A 20,210-nucleotide genomic window follows, 5' to 3' on the forward strand; every position below is an offset into this window, starting at 1 on the left:
TTCTTTCTTTCTTTCTTTCTTTCTTTCTTTCTTTCTTTCTTTCTTTCTTTCCCTCCCTCTCTCTCTTTCTTTCTTTCTTTCTTTCTTTCTCAGCTTCATTCTGTGGCTGGAATGATGGAAGCTCCCCTTGATGGAAGATGGTTGCCTGCAGTCTTGGGTGCTACATTATTTCTTGTCCAGCGTGCATGTGTATCAGCTGAACAATTCTAGCACCAGTTTATTTAGATCCTATGTCTGTCTCTAACCAAGTCCGTTTCAAAAGTAAGATAGTGTGTGGAATCCTAGTATAATAGAGCTCACTCCTTGAATAAGAAGGGGAGCAAAATGATGGCTTTACGGGCAGAGGCAAAGAAGTTGCCAAAGAAGGCAACTGTGATGTCACTGCATAGCCCCACTTGTAGATGGTGTTGTAAAGATCCTTCATCTGCTCCTTCACTGTTTACCTGCTTCTGTGAAGGGCTGGGGCAGGCGGGCAGCTCATTTTTTCTGCTGCTTTGATCTGCAGATTAAATCCACAGGTTTGGTCCTGCCTTTGCTTCTGGAATGTCTTCTTCCTTAGAATCTTTGAATATTTTTTCCCTTCAGTTTTCTCTGTCAGGTAGTCGTGCGCATGCACATTGGACTGTTGCTCATCCTCCACTATCACTTCTGATGTTTTTAGATGTGTCAGTGTGTTTTCTGCAATACGTCGTCTACACCCTACCTCATTTTCAGAGTTGTTGCTTCATGCAGGTCCTCTCGTTTGTAGTTCTGCAGGTCCTTTTTTTTTCTTTTTCTTTTTAAATTTCTTCAGCTCACACTCTTCACATGCTTCCACTCAGTAGAGGTTAGCAGTTTCAACTCTGGATGAGCCAGACTGCTTGTGTTGGAATCCAGACTCTCCTACGAATTGTATTTTTCTTTAAATTTTATTTTAAAGAAATCTCTACACCCAGTGTGGGGCTTGAACTTACAACCCCGAGGTCAGGCGTTGCATGCTCTACGGACTGAGGCAGCCAGGTGCCCTTCTACTAATTGTATTCTTTTTTTTTTTTTTTTTTTTAAAATTTTATTTATTTATTTGACAGAGAGAAACCACAAGTAGATGGAGAGGCAGGCAGAGAGAGAGAGGGAAGCAGGCTCTCTGCTGAGCAGAGAGCCCGATGCGGGACTCGATCCCAGGACTCTGAGATCATGACCCGAGCCGAAGGCAGCGGCTTAACCCACTGAGCCACCCAGGCGCCCCTACTAATTGTATTCTTGAGCCAATTTCCTTGTTCTCTTACCTTGCTTTCTCATCTGTAAGGTGGAGATGTTGATAGTAGCTGCTATTGGGAGATATGCCCCCTTGGTCTCTTGCACTTCACCTATCTTCTTGTATATGCTAAGAGTGACTGGTCCTTATCTGGGCCATTTCTCAGGATTCTGTTGCAGTGAGTAGCCTTGAAGAATGAAGTACTTGGGGAGGCCTGGGTGACTCAGTCGGTTAAGCAGCTGCCTAAGCAGCTGCCTTCGGCTCAGGTCATGGTCCCAGGGTCTTGGGATTGAGTCCCACATCTGGCTCCTTGCTTGAGCAGGGAGCCTGCTTCTCTCTCCACCTCTGCCTGCTTGTGGCGTGCTCTCTCTCTCTCTCTGACAGATGAATAAATAAAATTAAAAAAAAAAAAAAAGAATGAGGCACTGTCTCCCTCTGGGACAAGGAGCAGACATATTTAATGCTTATTATAAAAGCAGTGGGTTCCCTGTACTCTTTGTTCCTTCCTTGTGACGCAGTTCATTGCAAGTACAGGCATTCATTTGGGCTCATGGTGTGGCCCCCATAAGACTTAGGGGCCACAGAGGAACTGAATCAATATCCTCATGTTCATGTTACTTGTTGGGCAGTGTATCCAGGAGTCTTTGTCTTTGATCCAGGAGTCTGTGTTTTCCACCAGCATCTAGAGTAACAGACTAACTTAGTAACTTGTGTAAAATCCCAGACTTAGAAGCTGTCTTCATATAGTTGTTGTAAAGTTTCAGTGAGTTAACACATGTTAATTACTTACAGCATTGCCTAGGACATAGTAAGCATGTACTGAAAGTTAGCCATGAAGATTTTCTTTAAGTAGTCTTTTTGTATTCTCTGCATGGAATTTTTAGGCCTAAATAAAGATAAGGCTTAGAAGATTAAGGTTGCTGTACATAACTATTATATGGTGAAGATACATGTTGTAACTCATTGGTTTTATTTTAGTTTCTTGTATTTTTTCCTTTTTTTAAAAGATTTTATTTATTTGATAGAGTGGGAGCATGGACCACATGGAGGAGAGGGATAGAGGGAGAGGGAGAGAGAGAGTCGCAAGCAAACTCTGCGCTGAGTGCAGGGCCGGTTGTAGGGCTCAATCCTGCAACCTTGAGGTCACTACCTGAAATGAAACCAGGTGCCCAGCGCTTAACCAGCTGTGCCACCCAGGTGCCCCTTGTTTCTTGTATTAATTGCAGATAATGAATATACATTAATAAAAAAATAGAAAATTAAACAAAACCCTTTTAATAACTGAATAAAACATCCAGAGAGCAGTTGAATTTTAACAATTACTATTCATTTTTTAAAAGGTTTTATATATTTATTTGACAAAGAGAGAAAGCGCACACAAGTAGGCAGAGTAGCAGGCAGAGGGAGAGGAGAAGCAGGCTCTCTGCTGAGCAGGGAACCTGATGTGGGGCTCAATCCCAGGATCCTGGGATCACGACCTGAGCCGAAAGCAGCAGCTTAATGACTGAGCCACCCAGACAGCCTAACAATTACTATTTTAATTAACATCAGTGTCTTCTTTGCTCTTGATAGCTGTTGGACTTTTAGTCTTAATCATTTTGTACTGAATTTCTAAAAGTCACATTAAAATTATAACAGTGATGCATATTTGTGAAAATGTATTGAACAGTGGATAAGTATAAAGAGACTAAGTTATCCTTAAAGTGCTAACTCCAAGAGAAAACCAGTATTTCACATTTTTGTGTATTTTCGGTTGCTTACTTTTTAAATATTTACATGGCTCTGTGAAGGTAGTGACTATCTTCACGTTATTAGTGTCAATATTTTACGTAGTTTAGTGAATAAAGATAGGGTAACTGTTTCTAATATAGTGCTAATTCTTTAGCTGTACAACACATTTCGGAAGTAGTAGATACATGTGGATACATACAAACGCAATGTAAAATAGAACTGTCAGAACGCAGGCTTATTTTGACCACTGCTGTTCAAAAGAAGGAAAGGGCGTGATGATACAGTTTCTTAGCTACGTTTTGTTTTATCGTCTTAGGATAAAGGAAGCATGAAAGGCATCACCATTCTGTGGAGTGAAGGAAGTTAGGAGAGAGAAATAATTTTTATTCTATTTAATGTTTGACTGAAGCACAGAGCAGGCATTTGGATAAGAAGTAGACAATGAGTGCTGGTGTTCACTAACATAATTAGTAAATACTAGCCTGTTTAAAATATTTTGTATGTTTTTCTCTGTGCTTTTTGTGATTCTTTATGTATATGTACACAATAAGATTTGTCTGCTTGCTTGATATTAATTACATCACATGTAATTAATGGAGCAGTTATTGGGCGTCATCCAGATTCTGCTCCAAATGGTTTGTAGAACAGATACTGTGCCTGTTTCTTTAGAGTGCCTTGTCTGGGGGGTGTCATTGGCACCTTTGCCAGGCTCTTTTCCAGATAATGTTTTTAAATGAATAAAATAAAATACATAAGATTGCGAAGATAAAAGATTATGTTGAAATATTACCAAAATAGTAAAAAGCCAAATTTGTAATTTCATAATGTTTTTCAAAAATTTACACTTAAATTATAAATTCTAATATAATTTTAATAATTGCCATAATGTTCAAGTTGTGATGAGGGTAAATGATATTGTGGAATGGTAATCTGCAAATGCTGAATGTGATTAGAAATCACCTGCTTTCTGTTGATGACAGACATAGTTGTTGCTTCTATATGTACATATATTCATAATGAAATGAGTTTTTAGGATTCTGAATTTCAAAGGTTACAAAAAAATAAAGATGAATTTTTCCCTCCCAAGATCCTAGAACACCTGAGTAAGTAAATATATTTTAAAAATTATTTTATTTTTTAATATTTTTGGGTGGGGAGTGGAGTAGAGGGAGAAAGAGCATGAATCTCAGGCAGACTCCATGCTTAGCACAGAGCCAGATTAGGACCCTGAGATCGTGACCTGAGCCACCCAGGTTGCCCATAAAGAAATATATTTTTTTTTTTTAAAGATTTTATTTATTTATTTATTTGGCAGAGATCACAAGCAGACAGAGAGGCAGGCAGAGAGAGAGGAGGAAGCAGGCTCCCTGCTGGGCAGAGAGCCTGATGCAGGGCTCGATTCCAGGACCCTGAGATCATGACCTGAGCTGAAGGCAGAGGCTTAACCCACTGAGCCACCCAGGTGCCCCAAGAAATAAATTTTTAAAAATTCATTGAAATATAGGTGCTTTGAAGAATGTGTTATGTATTAATAAGAGTGGCCATAAGCAGGCTCAGGAATATTTCTGACATCTAACAGTCTGTTCTGTGAGGTTGGTGACTTGACTCAATATATTTTTAGGATATATACAAAGAATGACTTAACCTTTGAGGGAAATCATTTCTTAATTGTCCAAAATCAAAGTGTATTATTTCCATGAACTTGGCCGTGAGGTAAATGCTCTCTTTATGCCATAATCTGTCTCAGCACAGCTTTAAAAATAAACAGAAATACGCTGTGTTTTCAGTTTTCATTTCATATTCTTCATATTCAACAAATGATTCCTCGTAACACGGTGCTAGTAAAATATGAACGTTTCCCTTTAACGTTAATCTCTTCCCAAAGCCTCGGTGCCGTGGGGCAGCGGCGGGGGCAGGGCCGAGCCTCCCTGCGGGCCGGTGTGCGGCCCGTCACGGCTGCCCAGTCGCCTGTGATCTCCGGCTCCGGCACCTTCCCGAGTTGAGTGTCCTTGTCTCGCACAGGAGGATGTGTCAGCTGTTACTGTTCTTTTTTGAAAGAGAAGAATTAAACGAGAGAACTATGCGGCGCACACCTCTCTCTGTCCTTTCCGTTTTTGTTGGGCTTTTAATGCCTTTCTGGAGCCTTCCAGAGCTCTTCTCCCACCTCTGCCCTCGGCTCTCGTCACACCTGTGCGTCCGTCAGGACAGCTGTGCTGTCTGTCGCTCCTCCGTTCCTGACTAGATGTGGGGGATGGAAATCCTGACTCTGTCACAGAAGCGGGTGCTCTTTGAGTAGAATGTGGTACACGGTAGTTGCTCAGAGTTTTGTTTGGTAAAAATCATTCTGAAGCATTTAAAGTAAAGCTCCTCAGCAAGGAGCCCGAAGCGGCTACATCAGTGTTCTCTTTGTTCTGACGACTCTCCTGGGTTTGTTGTCGTAGTGTGTGATGGGACATCAGGAGTTTGGTGTCTCCGTGGGCGCTACCCGGCTGGCCGGGGAAGTCGCTAGAATGTCACGTGTGGATGTAGAGACTGAGGCCAGCGGCCGCAGGCCAGCTCGTCCCGTGTACTTCGGGCATTGGGCCGCGTGCTGTGCGCGTAGTATCTCTCTTCGTCCTGAAGACCATTTCCTACTCGGGGGTATTCGCCACCTTTTAAATGATTAACGAACTGAAACTGATGAGCTTGAATGGCTTGGCCGGGCCGCTTGCAAATGCAGATTCTGGGCCTTCTGATTCCAAGCCTTTGATTTTAACGAACGCCCCAAGCTGAACCAGCCTTGGCTGTGCATTCCCTGAAGCAACTGTTCGGGAGTCTTGAGTAAGTCGTGGGCGGAGTGGCCTTGTGTAGGGACAGGGGTCAGAGCTGACTTGCTGCTGCAGCCGCAGAGGTGTGCGGGGCACCTGGGCCAGGCCGCGTGAGGCCCCCAGGCTCCCCCAGGAGCGTCTTGACACCAGGCAGGACTCCCGGGCAGCATTCCCTCTGCACAGGTGCCACCTAGTGGTTCAAGACCCAGCACAGGTGGGGCCGCTGGGAAAATCCTGTCATCCCTGTGGTCGGCGCTGGCTCTCCATGCTTTAAAAAATTTTGTGACCAAGTAGCATTGCCTTTATTTTAAGTCAAGGTCAGAGTAAGGAGAAAGTTACATGGATTATTTTATATCAAAGAAAAATATAACATGGAAATTTTTTTAAATGTAAAATGTGCTGCTTACTCCCGTTTCATTATTTTAGACTGTTTCAATGAACAGAATGCCAGGAAAGGCAAAAACTGCGCAGAGTGGCAGAGTAGCCGAGCCTGGGCTGTTTTATTGGTGGAATGGCTAGCTTCTGTGGTTTTAGCACAGGCACAGGAGTGCATTTTTGGTAATAAACTGTGGATAAGCAACGTCTGGCGCCAGAACTCTTGACTTGGTTGTCTGTGAGTTTAGTCTTTTCACCAGAGCATTTCTGGTTGACATCTCTGGTTGGACGATCGCATGACATCATTTTCAACCAGAGCAGTCTGTTTCTTCTGTGAAGACTGGGGCTGGGAGAAGAGAGAGACATAAACATTAGTTTAATTGTTCCGGCTCGACTTTGACAGATAGTAAGATCTAATTTATTCTGCTAGACAAAGAGTGACAATTAGAAAAGATAGGTTCTATCGTTATGTATAGTTTCACATAATTAGGGATACTTTTTTTCTGTTTTTATTTTGTGGCTGGAGCTGCTCCCTAGGAAGCAGTCATAAGATTCCTCTTTATTTTTCCTTATTCCTTAAAAAACAAATGACTAAAACAAAATCCACACAAAAAATCCAGCCCAAACCCAGCAGTCCCTACTCTGTTTTTAGCAGATCCACGGTAGGATCATGGGCAGACCCGGTAGCAGTGATCGCTGGAAGCGTAAAGAACAGGGCGAGCTCGAGAAGCCTGCCTTAGACCACTGACGGTCCTTGTAGATCAGGCCTGTTCCAGAGCCATTCGGAAAATAAACCGCTCTTGAGTCTGAATCGTTTTTTGACTCTCTGAAATGCAGGGAGCCTAATTTCTAAAAGTTGTGTACCCAAATACCTACCAGCCTAGCGTTAACATTTGTGTTTAACCTTGTCATCTCCTTCCGATCTAATTTGAGAAAGGAAGAGGGAGAGAGACACCGAGCAGACACGGAGAGAGATGGTCTTCCTGCTGGATTCCCCTTAGTTATAAGCAAGCAAAAAAGCTCCTAAAAATATTGAAAGTGTTAGGTATTTTTCTTTTGAGGGAGATAAAAATAAGCACGTAGTTGGGGGGCACCTGGGTGGCTCAGTGGGTTAAGCCGCTGCCTTCGGCTCAGGTCATGGTCTCAGGGTCCTGGATCGAGCCCCTGAATCGGGCTCTCTGCTCTGCTCAGCGAGGAGCCTGCTCCCCTGCTCCCTCTCTGCCTACTTGTGATCTCTGTCAAATAAATAAATAAAGTCTTTAAAAAAAAAAAAGAGCATAGTTGGGAGTGTGCTACAGTTTGCCTGGAGAAGAACTTTGACGAGAGACCATAAGTGGTAGATGGCAGCAGAAACCAGAGAAGGGACGGGCTGTGCCTGACCGAGGGCTTGCAGTTCAAGCCCTCTTGGTAGAGGCGAAACAGAGCTGGCCCTTGGGAGAAGAGTGCTCTGAGAGCACTGTACTGGCACATGACTCTGGCACATGACTCTGGCCCATGGGGCTCAGGATCTATAAGCTTTTGAGGTACTCTTCTTAGGACTTTGCTTGTCTTGACTTTCACCCTTCCTTATTACCTAGTAATAGGAGTGGTACGAAAAGAGCATATCCGACCTGGACTCAGAGCATCTCTGGATAGAAATGAAATGCTTCCTGGGAGACATTTTCATATATATGGTCATTTTACAGTGTTTTGAATATAATGGAGGGGGTCTTTGTGGTAGAACCACGTTACTTTCTGTCTTTGGTTATAAAAGCAATTAGAGGGCAGGCAACACAGAATAACTTTTGGGTCTTTCCAGATGCTTTCCCTAGACCTATTGGCTCTGGAGGTACCTGGTCTGCTTTCCAAGTTATAGCAGGTCACAGGTCTACCAAATATTTTGATACAGTATAAAAAAGGTCAGTTGATTTCCAAACTCCAGTGTTACTGTTCTTATTGCCAAGTCACCAGCCCACATTTTAAGTGTTTGTTACGGCAGTTCCCTCTCCTGTGTTCGTTGGGGCATGGGTTAAAATGCTGTACACAGAGACCCCAGAATATAGCAGCGGTGTAAATAAAACAGATTCATCTTTTTGTCATGCACTCTTTCTGACAGTGAGAGGATCGGCCATCTTTGCTCCCGGTGGCGGTTTACGGACCTAGCTCCTTTCATTCTTCTGCCTTTCACGAGAACGGTGTCCTCATCTGCAGCACTGCATCCGGGTTGCTGGTGTGCCTGTTCCTGTCTGTAGGAGAGAGGAAACGTGACGGGCTGTGGCAGATCCCTTCCTCTTAGAGGTTGCGTGGTCAGTTTTGGTCCTCCTGTATTGGTGAGAACTTGCCACGACTAGCTACAAAGAAGGTTGAGAAAATCAGTCTCTAAGAAGTTCCGGAGTTTATCCTTTGTCCATTTTTCTGGAGGGTCATGTGGCTTGTTCAGATTTCATGATGTAAAGTTCTGTGCATGTTCTAGATTTGAGTGCCCATTTATGGACCAAATCCATGTATTTTTTTTTTCAATCCATGATGTACTTTTTCATTTTGTTCATGATAGCTTTTGTTGTGTAGCAGTTTCATATTTTAATAGTAAAGTTTGCAAATCTTTTTATAATCCTTTGATACAAGTGTACTTCATATTTATAGATTTGATTCTAGGTACTCTGTCTCAGTTTTGTGGCTGGGGTAGACAGGACGGACATGATTGATAGGCCCACAAGCACTTGATTTATGGTCAACTTTACTATTTCAATTTAAGAAAAAACAATGTTATTTTAAATAGGAGAACGAAAACTGCCTGTCTGATGCTTTATTTCATCATTCATTTCATGATTTGACAAGACTTATAATTATTTATAGTTTTTCTAACTGAACAATTAATAGTTCTCAAAGTTATTTGTCAAAACACTTACCTAACTTCATTATGAATTTAGCAGACTTTGATAGTCACAAAAATGGTAAAGTCAGATTGGAGAGCTGATCTGAGAGACGTGAGATAAAATTTGGTGTGGAATTTAGTGTTCCAGCTGCTGGATATGTCCCGAATGCACTTGAAGCGTGGTCTGAAACTCAGGCCAGGAGCCAGGGCTGCAAGTGTTAGCGGATGACCATGAAGTCACCACACCATACCACACCACACCATAAAGTGTCAGCGGATGACCATGAAGTCCAGAAACTCTTAAAACCTGGATAATCATTAAGTGCTTCAAGGAGAAAGAGCAGGGGTGCCTGGGTAGCTCAGTCGGTTAAACGTCTGCCTTCAGCTCAGGTCATGATCTCAGGGTCCTGGGATCAAGCTCCATGTCAGGCTCCCTCAGTGTCTCTCTCTGTCACATAAAATCTTCAAAAAAGAAGAAGAAGAAGAAGAAGAAGAAAGAGCACATGAAGGACACTCCAAGGGCTATTCCCACATTTAGAAAAGAAACCAGCTGAAGACACAGACACTGGATTATTTAATTTTCATTAGCAACTTTGGGAGATACATGGTGGCTTTTGGTTTTGTAGGTGAGAAGGAGAATTTTATTAAAAAAATTTTTTATTTTAAGATTTTATTTATTTGCTAGAGAGAGACAGAGAGGGAACACAAGCAGGGGGAGTGGGAAAGGGAGAAGCAAGCTTCCCGTTGAGCAGGGAGCCCGACGTGGGGCTCGATCCCAGGACCCTGGGATCATGACCTGAGCTGAAGGCAGACGTTTAACTGACTGAGCCACCCAGGCGCCCCGATGATGGAGAATTTCAGATGACTTTACAGAAATCCCATAGACAGTAGTTACTACAACCGGAACTCCAGAGCAGGTCGTGATGACTCTGAAGCCTGTAGCAGTCCAGTACCACTCCTGCTTATGAAAGTTAGGAAAGCGTTTCTCTCTTGCTCTCAGTGGTGGTGGAACAGCATTGCAGGGGGGTTGCCCGTTAGGAAGGTCACGGAGTGCGGCCCCTCCAGAGTCCCATTTCAGGAATTTTATTGGGAAAAGGAAGGAAAGAGAGAAGAAGTTTGAAGGACTGTAAGTGCTTTGTATTTGTTTCTTCGGTTTGGGGTGGTGGTGTGGAAAGCCGGGAGTAAATTCTGAGTTAGGAAGGAAGGACGACCGGAGCGTGGAATGGCTTCAGGGCACTGTGGAGGGTCGTGCCTGTTCTCGTCCAGCGATGCCGGAGGCTAGATGGTTCTTAAGGAGACACGTGACGTTCTGTGATGGCGTTTGTTGACTTGCCTCCTAAGAAGGTGTGTGTGGCATGTGAGGTGTTTGGGGTTGGAGTCTTGAGGGTAAATGAAGAAGGCGGTGGAGTCAAGATGTGCTCTTTTCAATTATTTACCTTTAGAATGACTGTTAATTAAGGCTGTAATGATTGTTTTAAGTGAACAATAGTTTTATTTACAAATTGTGAAGAACCTTTTTTTAAGCAAGTCACTTTGAAGAACTTTTGTTCTATAGATGAGCTGCTATGACCCTACAAATAAGGTTCTTAACAGTTATTACTAAGATGAAACCCTGCTGAGTCCATTGTAAGGTGCACAAAAAGAACAGTGGCAGAGTTGCACGTTCCTCCTACGATCACGTTGCAACAGAGAGTGAAAAGCCTGTTACGGACACAAACTGTTGCTGTATTAGTGAGGTGTGCCCCTTGCTCTTTGAATCTTCTGCCTGTGCCATGTCTTCTTTATAGGTAAATTCACCAAAGATGGATTTCAACGTGAAAATGACTTTTTATATCCTCTCGTTCACTATTAAGCAGAAATCAAAGAGCAGTCTGCGGAAGAGGATGCTGAAGCCGAAGCGGACAGCAGCCGACGGCCGGTGCCAGCCCTTCAGCGCTCTGTGTCGGAGGAATCCGCGAGCTCCCTAGTCTCCGTCGGTGTGGAAGCCAGAATCAGGTTAGAGAATGAGTGCAGCTGGAGGGGGAGGCGTGACGGCAGGGGGCTGGCTAGAGAGGGAATTCAGAGTATAAGCTCGCTTTTAAATATGGAAGGGATTTTATTACTTAATAATTTTAGATTTATGGCTGATGCCTCTGTGTAGTGTTGAGGTAAAGGGTGTCTGTGAGCTTAGGTGATTGTAGAACAGACCCGTAGACTAGCCTGTTGCACCCTCCTCTCCGCAGAGCAGGACAGAATCACCAGCACGCTGGTCCTAGCCAGAGAAACAACTCCTAGCCTTTAGTGTAAATATTGATTTTTGATGCTTACCTGTAAACTTTTATACTCCTGTTCCTTACTCTTTCTTCATTCCTTAACTAAAGAAGTAGAGGAGGTTATAACCTTCCTGTGTATACTTCAGCTTTGAAGTCTCAGAGTTTTTTAGACCGTATTTGAAAGACATGAGTAACTCTGTGAAACCATCTCTCAGTTGAATACCCCGTCTTCTTGAAATGTTTTCTTTCTTTTGCTTCTGACACCCCTGCTTCCTCCTCTTTCGCTGGCTTCTGCAGAGACCCCCTGCTTTTAAAATGTTGGGGTCCTCCGGGAAGTCTCCAGCACACACACCTTCATCTCTGCTCCCTCCCTGGGGGTGCGCGTGCACGTGCACGTGACGGCGAAGTTGTCTGTGTGATGAGCCCCATATTTCTATTTCCAGGGCTGACCTTTCCCATCTGTCTGTCTGCTTGACATCTCCCTTCGGAGGTGTAGTACACACCTCACCCGTGCACAGTGTGTTCCCCATTTCAGGGAAGGTTTGAAATTCTCAAGATAAAAGAGTAGTGTGAAAAATAAAATAGTCCCCAACACACTTTACCCGTCACTACTGCTTTATTTTTCTTTTCTTTTCTTTTGTTTTTTCTTTCTTTACTTCCTTCCTTTCTTTCTTTTTTAAAAGATTTTATTTATTTATTTGAGAGAGAACATGAGCAGTGGGGATGGGCAGAGGAAGAGGGAGAAGCAGACACCCCACTGTGCCCAATGTGGGGCCTGATCCCAGGACCCTGAGATCATGACCTGAGCTAGAGGCAGACACTTGACCAACTGAGCCACCCAGACATCCCCCTGCTTTATTTTTCTTAGTAGCACTCGTTATTTTTCAATTCATTTGATGATTTAATTATCGATATCATGTGAGTTCTGTGAAGGCAGTACTTCTTTCTGTTTTCTGTTGGATTGATAATTATTTTCTGTAGATTATACATTATATTTTGTTTTTTTAAGATTGTTTCCCTTAAAACCCAAACCTCATATCTCTTTACCCTATTGAATTTAACTTTGAAAGAATTCACACTTACATTCCAATTGGTTTCTTAGTCTTAACAATGTAAGTGCTTTATCATACTTTCGTATCTCTCTGCATCTCCCATCCAGGATCTCATGCTGAAGTTATTGTAGATATATTCTTCCTACTTCTGTTTCCCTTGTCTTGGCCCACTAACTCCCAATTTTGAAAATTGAGGTTTAACTTATATACAGTGAAAATCAGCCATTTTGTGAGACGACAGCTGTACACAGTGACCACAGCCACCACGAGTTAAAGAGCCGCCCGCCGTGCTGAGAAAGTCCCTGATGCCTGTTTGTTGTCAGCCCCGCCGCCCTCGGCAGCCGCTGGTCTGTAGGCCCCTGTTGTTTTGCTTTTGCAAGAACAATGAAATGGAAGTGTAGAGTATGTGTTCTTTTGAGTCTCTCCTTTTTTCCTTAGCTAACGCCGTTTTTACTCTCCGGCCTCTCCTCGGCTGCGTTAGTGTGGGCGCCAGTCCGCCTCCTCTCTGTTGCTGAGCGGGACTCGGTTTTATGGAGGCTCCTACCGCAGCTTGTCCGTTTCCTAGTTCAGGAATACTTGGGCAGTTCCCAGTTTGGGGCAATGATGAATACAATTGGTATAAATATTCACTCACAGGTTTTGGTGCGAACATAGGGTTTTTATTTCCCTTGGGTAAATCCCTAGGCTGGGAGAAAGGTAATTGGAAAAGAAAGTGCCAAAGCGTGTTGCGTGTGTGGTTGTGCTGTTCCGCCTTCTCACCGGCGGTGTGTGAGGGGCGCGGTCAGCACGCGGAGTCCCAGAGCTGCTCTCCTTCCAGCTGAGCTCGGCTCTTAGAAAGGCAGTGTGCCTCCTGGTTCCCAGGGGTGTGTGCTCAGTGACCCCCCGTTACGCCGGCTGTGGGAGACCTGTGGCGGCCTGAGTCCAGGGCACAGTCTTGCTTCTCCTCTGGGGTTAAAGCCCCCTGACCCCTCACTGTTCCCCCGTCTGCACTTGGTCTTCACCGTCGCAGGTGGCGGTTTTTCCTGTCCTCTCTCACAAGCCTAAGGCTTTTGTGCCCTCTGGGCCTTCCCCGTACTGCTGCTGTTCCACTCCCCAGGCCTTGTGTCATGACCAGCACATTGTGCAAACCCGTCGCCGTGCCTCGCCGTGCTCCCAGTGCTGTGCCTGGGCCTCTGGAGTGGTGCACAGAGAGCTGATGCGTGGAGAGGTGTCTGTGGTCCCAGATACTCTGTATTCTCACACTATCTCACACTTGGACTTTAGCACTTGGTGAAAATTTTTCACTTAATTCTTCTTAAGCTACTTGCATGACATACCGTGGCCTCTTCCCCAGATTAAGCAAATGCTTGTGTGTCATCTCTTCCTGGGAGTGCCTCTCCTTCAGTTGGAGGTGAATTGGTTGCCGTGTGACTTCTGCAATCTGATGCGTTAAAGGGAAGTGAACTTGTGAATTGTCTGGCGAGATTTTGCTCTGAGGGTGGGAGCAGTGCTCTTTGCAGCTTTCTGTGCCCAAAGTGAAGACAGAAATTCCCTTTGTCCCACATACAAGATCAATAAACCGGTCTGAGATGTCTAGATGACTGTCCTTACTTCTTCCGTCTCCTGAAACCTTCCCAATTCTTTAGTGATCTGAGTCCTTCCTTAAAATTATTTTCATTGTGGATCTGTTGTGTGGCAAAATTCCTGTGCTTTTACAAGCCTGGGATTACTTTTACTCACTGTCACATTTGAGTGATGGTTTTGGCTATGACATTGAAGGTGAAGATATTTACTGTCAGTACTTCAAGGGACACCTCGGTGGCTCAGTCAGGTAAATGTCCGTCTTCGGCTTGGATCATGATCTCAGAGTCCTGGGATCAAGCCCCATGTCGGGCTCCCAGCTCAGCAGGGGTCTGCTTCTCCCTCCGCCTCTCCTGCTGCTTATGCTCTCTCTGCCTCTCTCTCTCTCTCTGAAATGAATAAATAAAATCTTTTTAAAAAAGTATACTTTAAAACAATTTATTTTTTAAAAGCTTTTATTTATTTAAGAGAGTAGGGGAGGGACAGAGGGAGAGAGAGTCTCAAGTCGACTCCTCTCTGAGTGCTGAGCCCAAAGGAGGGCACAACCCTGAGGTCATGACCTGAGCTGAAATCAAGAGTGAGATGCTTGACTGACGGAGCCACCTGAGAGGCCCCTAAAACAGCATTATAAAAAATTTAAAATCAATGTAGAAAAATCCATAATGAGTGAAATGTAATTTTTTTAAAGTTAAGAAATACTGTTTTTCTTTCTTCTGGTATTTAAAAAAAATTTTTAGTTAAGTTCCAGTTTGTTAAAATACAGCGTATTTGGGTCTCAGTTGTTCAGTTCAGTGACTCGGCACGCCTCGGCAGCACCAGAGCTCATCACAGCAGGTGCCTCCGCCATCCCCGCCACCTGTCTCCCCGTCTCCCCTCCCTGTAGTTGAGGGTTTGTTTTCTGGCTTGCTGCTTTCTTCCATGTTCTTCTGTTTTGTTTCTTCAATTCCACATATCAGCAAAGTGAAAAGGAAGAGAGTGACACAAACCACCAAACAGATGCTTAACTCGAGAGAACAAAGCGAGGGCTCCCCAGGGGAGGTGCGTGTGGGGCTGGCTGAAGTAGGTGACCGGGTGGTAGGGAGCGCACGCGTCCTGGTGAGCACCCACTAGGTTCTGCGCCTCCAACTACTATTGCACTTTTATTAACTGGAATTAAAAAAATACTTGAATAAAATAAAATATTCCATCAAAAATGAAATAAGGGGTGGTAGATAAGATGAGAAAAACAAAGTGCTTCTGACAGGCAAAGCTGAAGGACGGGTTCATGAGCATTTGTTAACTGTTGTTCTACTTTTGTGTCTTTGTTCAAAAATATCCATAATAAAAAGTCAAAGATGTATGTGATCTTTAAAAAACAAAAAGCCCCCCAAACGACAAAATTCCCCGTGAGTGAAATCATACGGTGTTTGTCTTTCTCTGACTTGTTTCGCTTAGCAGAATTCTCTCTCGCTCCCCCTCACATTGTTGTGAATGGCAACTCATTGTTTTTATGGCTGATACATAAAATGGGAATTGCATATACACCACACCTTACTTACCCATTCGCCAGTCAACGGAAAGTGGCTGCGCTGCGTCCGTGTCGTGGCTGTTGTAAATAATGCTGCAGTAAACGTAGGGAGTGCATGTGTCCCTTTGAGTTAGTGTTTTTGTATTCTTTGGGTAAATACCCAGGAGTGTGATTGTGGGGTCATGGGGTAGCTCTGTTTTTGAGTTTTTGAGGAACCTCCGTGCTGTTTGCCAGAGTGGCTGCACCAGCTTGCGTTCCCACCAGCAGTGTAGGAGGCTCCCCTTTCAAGGAGCAGACCTTCTAATTCTGTTCTTTCTGAGGTCCCTTGTTAAACATCTGTTCCGTAAGCATATATTGTTTTTGTCTTTTAACTTTTTAATTTTATTGTAGTTAGTAGATGTTATTGCTCACAATAAATTCAGGTTTTCAGAAAAATTGCGCAGAGGGTACAGGAGTCCCCTTCTCAGCCTGCCCTCCTTCCCGAACTTTCCCCTTTATTAGTTCTGTGCCTTGGTCTGGTACGTTTGTTACAGTCGGTGAACTGGTATTGGTATGTTATTATTAACTGATCACCATAGTTCACACTAGGGCTCGTTCTTTGTGTTGTGTAGTTCTCCGAGTCTTGACATATGCCTGATGTGCTTTTGCCATCGCAGTGCGTCACGGGCAGTGGTCTCCCTGCCCTACTGTCGCCTGTGCCCCACCTACTATCCCTCTTCCCCTCTGTTGAACTTTCTCACACGCCCCTCATCTCGGACTTCTTACTCCAGCAAGCACTTAAATCGACGTTTTTATGTCTCCATGTTTGTTCCTGTGTGTTTCGTATCTACGTCATGCATAAGGAGTGGTCCGTCAAGTGCTTAAAAAAATTTGAAAACCACACGTTTTCAAGAACCCACATGTCGCCCAGTGGCATTAAACCCATCCCTCTTTCCTAGCCTCAGCCTTACTTGCTTTATTACTTCCATTTTCTTGAATTAGATGAAAATAAAATTATTTTTCTAAGTATGAGCTCAAGTTTTTTGATTTTGTGGGGTCTGCTGCTTTAAAAAGTCATGCTATGAGTTGCAAATGTGTAATTGATTATTAAACTTAATTGTTCTTATGGCCTATATGTACTCAAGCTTACCTCGCCCTAAAGTCGTAATATTTAATTTTAAAGCACACATATGTATAATCTGTCACTTTAAAAATAGTTGGATAAACCTACTTTCACATTCTGGTTTTCTTTTCATTTTGACCAGTGAACAGCTCTGCGCTTTTTGTTACTGTGGTGAAAAAAGTTCCTTAGGACAAGGAGACTTAAAGCAATTCAGAGTAACGCCTGGGTTTATCTTGCCGTGGAAAAGCCAGCCTTCTAACAAGAGGGACATTGATGACAACAGCAATGGAACCTGTGAGAAAATACAAAACTCAGCACCACGAAAACAAAGAGGACAGAGAAAGTAAGCAATTTTGAATAAATGCTTGGAATGCAGTAAGGCTATCTATAATTCATTTTCATCTCAGGGAACATATAAATGGGGTTGTTACTGAATAATTTCTCATGTTTTTCCCCATTTGTAGAGTGCTTTATGCCTTACCATTAAAATCCCTCATAAAGCACTCCTTTCCTCAAAATTTCTTGTGTAAAAAAAAAAGTGTGTTAATTGTATATTAAAATCAGTGTGATCGCAAAAGCTAATGTTTAAAAAAAAAACTTAAAGGAACCTAACATTAACCTAGAAGGAGTTTATGGAAGGAAGGTAAAACAGATCAGTGAAGCCTGTCTTTCGTTCTTTGAATAAGTTTTTGATTGTTTGTAAGAATGTAACCTAACACAATGACAAAACCAAGATGGGTTTCTCTACCCATGTTCTTAATTTGTTATTTAGTTATTTTAATGGTTCAGAGAATATTGAGCTGTCCTATAAACTGTTATAATACAAGGTTAACTTTCTAAGTAATTATATGCTCCAATTTTCCTTTCTACAGTTGAAGAATCTCTTCTTTTTTAATGAAGTAATAATTTACTAAGGTATTTGTATAACTATATATGTGTGTCTGTATTCATCAACATGATAGTTACCTGAAACTTCTCTCTAATATGTTTAATTTTGGAGTCAAAAATTTTTTTTAAGATGTTGCTGAGTTTTGTTTAAAGGCCATCTTAATATGTGGCTTTGGCTCTGGTAGTTGAGGGTATAGAAGTTTCTGTAGTCGATGAGAAAGTGTAAAATTAATTTAGCTTGGAAGGCTAACTGGCTCTGCCCCTTGAGGGTGATGATGTAATCATCCAAGTGCTTATCTGGCTTTTATCCAGATTTAAGTACTAAAGTATTGTTGTGTTGTACTTATTTGATTGGCTCATTCTTTTGGACTCCTGCCAATGCCTTGAAGCCCTGAAGTAGGAAATGAAACAATAACAAGAAAGAAAGTCTTTTTAAAAAATTTAAGGTGGAACAGTTTAAGGAAGTTTAGAAGTACTACGTTGCGGGTCTTGACGTTTGAAAGACCAGAGCTAGATCATATAGAAGAGCTTTTTGTTATCAGTCAAGTGCTCACATCCTAATAAAATACATCAGAAGTCTAGCAAACTTCAATATTCATCAGTAATTAGCAGATCTAATGGACTGGACCAGCTAATATCTCATATCCTCATGTTCTGCCTTTGAATAACAGCAATTATATAAACACTATTCTGGGAAATACAGTTGGACTTGGTTTACTTATTTTATAAGCTGAGTTAATTTTTAGTGAAAACTTTTATGGGCTGAGATAATTATGTAAAAAGGAGCCTTGGTTTAGTCTTTACATACACTTACTGTTTATCGATGTATTAAGTAATGATAACAAGACAGTTAATGGATGTTAGGAAGAAAAAAACACATTAATAAGATTTGGAATTCATTTAGGGGTAAACAATTTAATTTGGTAATGATTTCAAATAGTTACAAAATATATTCCTGATGAATAGAAACCAAATAAACGTGTTTTTGTTTTTAATATGAAAAAGAGGTTTTAAAAAGAATTTTTCTCTTTTGGTGACATTAAATTTTAAGAATATGTAATTGGAGATTCTTTTCCTCTTTTGTTTTAGACTTAAATTCTGGGAGTATGTATTTCAGCTGTGTTTTCCTGATGGTCTTTCCTAAGTTGGGCTGCTGTCATCCTTAGGGTTGCCACCCGTGTCTTACTGATACGGTGTATACGTAAAAACTGGTTGCAGAACCTGAAGGTGAAACTTATTAAGCTGGTGGTTAGGAATTGGTTAGTAATAGACTGGTTAGTCATTGCGTTAGTTTTTATACCTGTCTCCCCCATGAAATACTGGTATAAAGGAAATATCTTAGAACAAGACATCAATCTTTATAGATGAGCTGTTAGACTTTTCCCCCTTCTAATAAGAATATTTGTAGGAATGGAGGCATTTATAGGAAAGAGAGTTTGTTCTCACTCTACTGGGGGCATTTATAAAAATGAGAATTTAAAGTTAGAACAGCATGCTAACCTTTTTAAAACAGTGAGTCTATGCATTTCTAATGCTGAACAAAATACTGGTTACTTTTATATGGTTTGATATTTAAATGTAGTTATTGAAATATGTTAATACTTTTTTTCTTTCAGTGATTCCAGGTATAAAAAAGTTTAGTACCTTGGTCATTGTGCTGCTTTTCTCTTAATAGGAGTCATGATAAGTACCCAGCTTACAGAAGTGTATCTGTATCCAGTAGTGCCTTAATCCAGAATTAGGATCAGGTTAAATACTGTGATACCAGGAGAAGATTAGAGTTTTAGTTCCAGTCACCTGATTTCCCATATTTGCTGTTTAACAACAATAGTAGTCATTGTTTACTTATTGATCTCAATTAATTAGCTGAAGTTTGAAGGCTTTGGAAGTCGGAGGTAGCCCTTGTGTTGTATGCTTTCCCCAGTGTTCATTTCTGTGCGCTGTGTTTGCGGAACGTCAGCTTCCTTATCCCCACGCCACTGCCACTAGCAGCTGTTTGGTTTTTGCATTTTACTTCTGACTTGCGAGGTGAAGTGTTCCTTACTAGAGAGCACTTGCGCCATCAGCCACAGACCAGCTGTCGTGCGGAGGCGCCTGGAAGAGAGCTCCCGCCGCCTCCCTCTTCACACTGGGTAGTGGGTTCTCGTTCCCGAGAGGGGACCTTTCTCCGCATGACGGGAACTGCCAGCTCTGTTGTGCTCGCCCTCACGATAAAGCAAATCACAATTTCTGATGGAGTTAGGTTTCGTGAGCATTTAAGTGAGGCTGAAGGGAATATTTATTTTATGTGATAAAATACAGTTCCTGATTAGAATATTAGAGTGTCATTTAAAAAAATTATAAACTGGCAAAATAAACTTGTAACTGTAATTTTTAACACTTCCTTATGGATTCGGATACTTTTTTTTTTAGTTGCTTCTTACATGATAAAATACAGAACCCAGTTTTATATTACACTATGAATAATAACAGTTGTAGTCTAAAAATTGTTTTATGTCAGTTTATGCCTAATTAAAATTGATTTGGTAATATGTTTATATTAAAGTTGTTGTAAAAAAAATAATTATCTATTTGTTACCACTTTTACATCTCTTTTGTTTTATTTTTCCAGAGAACGATCTTCTCTGCAGAATATCGTATCTTGTGTAAGTGTAAGCACGCAGACTGCTTCAGATGATCAGGCTGGTAAATTGTGGGATGAACTCAGTCTGGTTGGCCTTCCTGATGCTCTCGATATCCAAGCCTTATTTGATCCTACAGGTGGGAGCTGGTCTTCAGTGATAACTGTCTCTTGATTCTGTAGACATTTTAATATTAGTGAATTATCAACTTAATAGTAAATAACCTT

General features: G+C 42.2%; 1 protein-coding gene across 16 annotated transcripts in view; it reads left to right on the forward strand.

Moving 5' to 3' along the window:
- KMT2C (lysine methyltransferase 2C) overlaps nucleotides 1-20,210 on the forward strand; it is a 193,685-nt gene that overhangs the window by 13,908 nt on the left and 159,567 nt on the right. For 12 of the 16 annotated variants that reach the window (XM_059396046.1, XM_059396051.1, XM_059396050.1 and 9 more), the window contains exons 2-4: nucleotides 10,855-10,996; nucleotides 16,617-16,817; nucleotides 19,974-20,122. In XM_059396046.1, the coding sequence (XP_059252029.1) occupies nucleotides 10,855-10,996; nucleotides 16,617-16,817; nucleotides 19,974-20,122 (492 nt within the window). The remainder of the gene's footprint in view (nucleotides 1-10,854; nucleotides 10,997-16,616; nucleotides 16,818-19,973; nucleotides 20,123-20,210) is intronic. The other 4 variants (XM_059396047.1, XM_059396059.1, XM_059396058.1 and 1 more) reach the window with 1 other exon arrangement.

Source organism: Mustela nigripes, chromosome 4 (genome assembly GCF_022355385.1).
Source record: "Mustela nigripes isolate SB6536 chromosome 4, MUSNIG.SB6536, whole genome shotgun sequence".
NCBI classification, from domain to species: Eukaryota; Metazoa; Chordata; class Mammalia; order Carnivora; family Mustelidae; genus Mustela; species Mustela nigripes.